At 36.2% G+C, this 6,000-nt stretch overlaps 1 protein-coding gene across 5 annotated transcripts; it reads right to left on the reverse strand.

Moving 5' to 3' along the window:
- Positions 1-421: 421 nt before the first annotated feature.
- LOC133876408 (interactor of constitutive active ROPs 1-like) lies at positions 422-5,655 on the reverse strand. 5 transcript variants are annotated; one of them, XM_062314688.1, is made up of 4 exons: positions 5,334-5,655; positions 3,669-3,696; positions 3,182-3,249; positions 422-1,923 (listed from the first exon to the last, which is right to left on the reverse strand). In XM_062314688.1, the coding sequence occupies exons 3-4, from the start codon at positions 3,193-3,195 to the stop codon at positions 714-716; spliced, it is 1,224 nt and encodes a 407-aa protein (XP_062170672.1). In that variant the 5' UTR covers positions 3,196-3,249; positions 3,669-3,696; positions 5,334-5,655; the 3' UTR covers positions 422-713. The 5 variants fall into 5 exon arrangements, with proteins under 5 accessions (XP_062170672.1, XP_062170670.1, XP_062170674.1 ...); XM_062314686.1 differs by lacking the exon at positions 3,669-3,696; XM_062314690.1 differs by lacking the exons at positions 3,669-3,696; positions 5,334-5,655 and adding an exon at positions 3,634-3,652.
- Between the last annotated feature and the right edge of the window lie 345 nt (positions 5,656-6,000).

Consider the following 6,000-nt stretch of genomic DNA (forward strand, 5'->3'; position numbering starts at 1 on the left):
CGTGAGGGCAATAAGGCAGCCACTGTCTTGCCAAATATGCAATTGTCAATCATTTGAATCATGAGTGGATTGAGTCTTACCCTTCCGGCTTATCTGGAACTGTAAACGTTGATTTTAATTTGTCTGATGATATATGAATTTACAAGTTCACTTAAAAAAAAAAAAAAAAAAAATGACATTATGCCCATACATAGTACCAAAACATTTTAATCTAGCATATAGGTCGCCCCTTTCATGACTCGACCACAAAGCCGCAACCTATTTAATTCTCATACTTGACGAGCTGTATTTGATTTTATACTTGACGTGATGGTTTGACTCTGATAGTAAATGATACAAACTTTATGTAAAACTTACTATTGAAAACTGGCTTGCATGCATCGGAGAAGGTGTCCAAGAGTTTATATACATAGAGGGTTGATTGCACTGAACTGTAGATATTAGATTAGCTAGAAAATAATTGTTTTAACAATAGGACATCCAAAATGAACCATATCTGGCAGTAAGGGTTTCCAAAAACATAGTCCATACAACATACATCCCAATAAAGCTTTGAATATACAAGCACCAACTACTGGGAACAAGATGGAGAAAATGATGGAACCCCTAAAACATTAAACATATCACCTGCGAAACAGCAAGCAACTATTTCGCTCCCATTATACATACTTCGAAAGAGTGCAGCAGGTTTTAAACTCACCTTAGAGAGAGTTTCATTTCTGGCCCTTCTTTCCCCACAAGTGTCCCAACTTTCTGATCCCAGAACCCTTTCGCTTTCCACTTCCAGGACCATCATCCAAATCACCAGCCATCCTGGGTGATCCGCCAAAACTAGCGTATCCACCAGTTGGTGGCTCAAATACACCACCAAACTGCTTATCCATGGAGACACATCGCTCATAGATCCTCCCATTCATCTCCATATCCCCAGCAAGCACTGCTGCTGCAGCATCCGCTGCTTTCCTCCACTGCTCTGTCTGTACTCTCAGCTTCTTCATCTCTTCTTCCAATGCCTCCTTTGCTTCTTCCACAGCTTTCATCTTCTCACTCAGCTGAGCTGCATTTGCTTTACTTGTTTTCAGCTCTTCTCCAAGTTGGCTCAACCTCAAGACCGTTTCTTCTTCTTTGGTTTGAGCAGATGATATTTTTAAAGCTGCTTCAATCACCTGGTTTCTCAGGTTCTCATTTTCTTTAATGAACACCTCTAGCTCCTGTTCCTTCTCTTCTAACTTGGCTTTTGGTATATGTATCTCGTCATTATTCAGAGCCAAGTCATGGAAGGATGGTTTCTCCGGCTCAGGATTTGCCGGTGTCTCTGTTGAAATGTCAATGGGCTTGGTTTCCTTTTCAACCTGATCGGTCAGATGGGTGTGTTCAATCTTGGGCTCAACTGTCACTTTTTCTACTGGAACTTCAAAAACATCAGTTTCGGGTTGTTTGTCATCTGGAGCACTGGTATCATTTTTGTTACAGTTAGATTCTTGAATTTCTGTAGGAGGATCCTTTCCTTGGATTTCCTCTGGTTCAGGAACAACTAGCTTCTTGCTTTTCTTAGATTCTTGAATTTCTGAAGGAGGATCCTTTCCTTGGATTTCCACTGGTTCAGAAACAACTGGCCTCTTGCTTTTCTTCTCCAATTCTTCTTCAGCTTCTTTTTTGGCAGCCTCAGCTGAAACCAATTGATCTTTTAGAACCTTTAGTTCTACTTGTGCTTGCCTAAGTTGAGATTCTAAATCTGCAATGCGGGTACCAAGTTTCTTCTGGCTTAGTGAATCAGTTTGGGCACCTCTCGGGGACCGACGATCCGCTAGCTTGGGACTCCGTTCAGTAGTTGGTCGATGATGCAGTGGATCAGAATCAGAACTTGATGTCCTGAGTGGATGTGGGCCTCGAGGAGACTGCCTCTGTGGCATTTCAGTTCCCCTGTTTATCATAAAGATTAAGGAAGTAAATAATATCTAATTAAAATCCACTCACATAGTTAAAGAGGAAATCATAAATCCCAGATATATAAGAAGAAACTATTCATAAGGCAATTCCTGTAATAGCTTGATGTGGGAAGATTATCTTCTATACACTGAGTACACCATTACAAATCTAAATCTGATGGTTTGCACTGAGGTTATACTGCAAGAATCATCAACCTCAGGAACTGCCACACCACTGCTAAGGGTACAAGGAAATCATATACAACGATTGACTTAACCAGGATCTTATAGAGGTCCTGGTAATTTATGTTGACTGAGGATTACTTACAAGAGAAACTATGTTAGGATCAACTGAAAGTAAAAATGATAAGAACAGATCTCAAACTTTGTTACAGAATGCCATTTTTGTGTGCATATAACTAAAGTCATATTAGTGAATAGACACTAAACAATTACAACTTTTAGCTTACATATGGTGGATTACAGGCTCAACACAAGTGTCCAAGATGCTGCAACTGATGTTTCGAGTTTATTCTGATGATATGCAACATTTTCTACAATATGATCAACTAAATCTCCTTAGAATTATACCTAATTGATGTCATCAATTTGGTTTATGGGACCTCAAAAATTAAATGATGCTATGCACTTGTTCATATAGTTGAAGATATTCAGCCAAGGACTATGCAACTCGATCACATAATATACTCTTCCATATAGGCAGTGATGAAGAGTTTGCACAAACAAGAGACCTGCATAGTTTTTTTTTTTTTTTTTTTTTTTTTTTTTTTTTCTTCTTCTAAATATGATCTGATCCAACAGGACATTCTTCCAGACCTGTCGTTATGTCCACTAACAAACAACAAACAAGAATAGCTAATGCTTTTTTGTATGCTATTTAGTAAATTGTTATACGGCTGCTATACAACTGAGATGACGTAACAGTGAAAATCAACTTGATTCAATAACTAATTTTCACTGCCATATTATCAAATTATATATTAATCGTATAACAGTCTACTAAATAGCATTACTCATAAAGAATTTTGTTCAAGTTGGAATTAGCTTGCAGCTAGAGGTTATACATACATAAAGCACAGACTTTGGATATGGAGCACAGTGGAAGACATTAGGATCTCACTATTCAGACAACTGGTTTTGAAGCATGCAACATCAAATACAAAGCCATTTTATTAATTGCATTTTTTGTTCAAAGAAAATTGCATATATATGGGAGTGTTATGTTCTCTAACCTTGATCTTGGCATTGATTCGCTTAAAGACTGTTGATAGAAGAAGATAGATCAAAAAGAGCTTATGATCTGCAGAATACAAGCAGTGATCAAATGGAATATCAGATGGTGGAAATATTGAACGCATTAAAATTAGTGAAATTCTGTAGAATATAGTGAAAATCTGACAGAAGGTGAAGGTATTATTTTAGTAGAAGTCAGTGTGAGCTCTTGGAAATGCTTTAACCTGCCATTGACATCCCAACAGAAGGCAGAAAACTGACCTGGACCCTTTTACGTACAACACCCAGAGTAAAACTTTTCTCGCTTTACCATCTAAAATCTAAATGGAAACAGTTTATAATGTGGTAGTAATCTTCAAATATGTGCTATTAATGAAGAAAATTCATAAAAGGTATCAAAGTTTAGAAAGTATTCTATCCTTTCCACTCTCAAAAGGCGAATTTTTTTTACCTAAACACTAACCAAACAAGTCTTGATGTTGCTACCTTTTGGGCACTATGTTTTCCTTTTCCCCTGATATTAAAAATAAAACAAAAATTAAACACAATGCAATAAAAAATTTACTAGGCCATCTCACACGAAAAATATTTAGCATTGGGTCCAGATAGTGTACAGACAACTTTAAAGGCCTTAAAAATGAGAAAGATCTGAAATGCAATAAAAAGTTTTTTTAAAAAAAAAAACTAGTAGTTTCTATACATTTACAGAAGAAACCACTGGTTTTTATTTCTCCATCCCTCTCCCCATAAGGTTTTCAACTCAATCATCTAAAAGAATTAATACCTAATTCTTTTCAGACAAAGTTAGAAAAGGAAAACCACTTGTCAAATGGAAATTTATTAAAAGCATAGAAGAAACACAACGCCCCAACATAAAGACAAAGTTTTGAAGTCAGCCGTGACAGGTGGTGGTGGGACTTGGCGGTTCTATTTAGAAACAAAAGTGGGATCCGCCTCCTTTTATTCTCTCTCTCAATAATGCCACCATTCAAAGCTTTCTAATTCTAAAAGGCCATGCAATTAAAAAATACTTATGGTGGATTACTGATAATTTTTGTTATTCAACCATGACAGAAATAGACATTGATAGTTAAATATTCTTCACCAACTTTCTTCTAAACAAACCGAAAGGGCGTATAGTATACAAAAATAGTGTCATCAAGGAGTCCCCTAAAGAAGCACTAACTCAAAACGTTTTTTAACAAAAGAAATAGTAGTAGTAAATAAGCATAAGGAGAGGTGATACATGGGACGGAAAACCGTCCCATCACTCTCTTTTTAATATAAAATTAAAAAAGTGTCATTTGATGTTACATTAAAGGATATTTTTTTATTTTATTTTATTTAAAAACCACAAAGAAAGAGGTGGGGAACGATTTTTTGTCCCCACAAATCATTTCCCATATGGATAATAAATAAATACAAGAAGTTAAACCCTATAATTTGACTGCTTGATTTTTACTTTTTTTTTTGCAAAACTCTAGGGCCTCCTCGTATTTCCCATTTTCTCTGGTGGGGTGCTTCTGGGACAGTGTAAAAGCATTGGGGTCATTCACATTTAATAACTAAAAAAAAAAAAAAAAATCTCAGAGACTTCAAAATCTGAGAAGGAAGGGCAGGGCAATTATGTCATTTAGGCATTTTCTTATCAGCTTTTCCTGACAAAGGTAGCTCATTTCAAGGGCAAGTGGTGAAATGATAAACGGCTGAAAGTCTGATGTGCATGTCTCATCCCTCTATTGGTGTTTCGTTTTAGTTTGGGATCCAAAGGAAAGGAAGGGACTTGACCAAACTAACATCTTGAAAATAATTAAATAAGAGAACAACCTAAAACAAACAAAACGCACGAAAAAACTGGTGAAACAAAGATCTCATCTCTCCCCCTCACCCTATGTATTCGTCTATTATGATTTTGTTAGCTGAGCAAAGGAATGACAAGTCAAGACGATTTGGACTAAGAATCTTACAACGTCCTGTGATTTGGAATTGTGGGTAGTCTTCAGATTCCACCTCTTAATTTCTTATCAACCACTTTCGGAACATCTAAACATACCAAAGATGAGCAGAGGCATGCTAAAGAAGAAAAGTACGAACATCAAAACAAGAAAGAGATTGATGGTAAAGTAGAAGCTGAAAGAAAGTGAATCTCACCTTGATATCTTTATACAAGACAACGCTACCACACTTAGTTACTTCTCTTTTAGGATCTGAGCAGCATTTGGGAGAACTCCATGAGAAACCCACTTTGCAAATATCAGACACTGGAAGGTATATCAGCGACTAAAAGAGACAATGAGAAATGTTCTGTTTTTTGGAAAGATATGGACTGGGCGGTAAGAACTGTATCAACAAACCTATTTTAAGCTAGAAAGGAAAGTGTTTTAGAAAGAAGAGAGAACCTTTGGAGAGAGAGAGAGAGAGAGAGGTGAAGTTTGAATTAAAGCTGGGGACTGTGTGATAGTCATGAAGCTAAGAAAGGAGCAAGAGGAAGAGTACAGAAGGGTAGTTTTAAAGAAACGGGCAAATAAAATAGTACTAATTTAAAGCTCGGGAAATCCACCCTGTCTCAGTGTCTCTTGCAGTGTTTTAACTCTTGCATATTTGTCTCTTTTCAAATTTCAAACCTATTTTGTTTTCTATTCTCCAACACTTCGTCTCGTTTTTTGGCAACCACAAGAAAGAAATATTAGTTGAAAAGAAAAGGATTTAAAATTCCTATACGATAGGTTTTGTAGAAATTCTTTTAAATTAGTCTAAAAAAATGTTGTTTATCTTTTAAGCATGTGAAAAAAAAAAAAAATTTATTAATATTATTAAA

This window comes from Alnus glutinosa, chromosome 8 (genome assembly GCF_958979055.1).
Source record: "Alnus glutinosa chromosome 8, dhAlnGlut1.1, whole genome shotgun sequence".
Taxonomy (NCBI): Eukaryota; Viridiplantae; Streptophyta; class Magnoliopsida; order Fagales; family Betulaceae; genus Alnus; species Alnus glutinosa.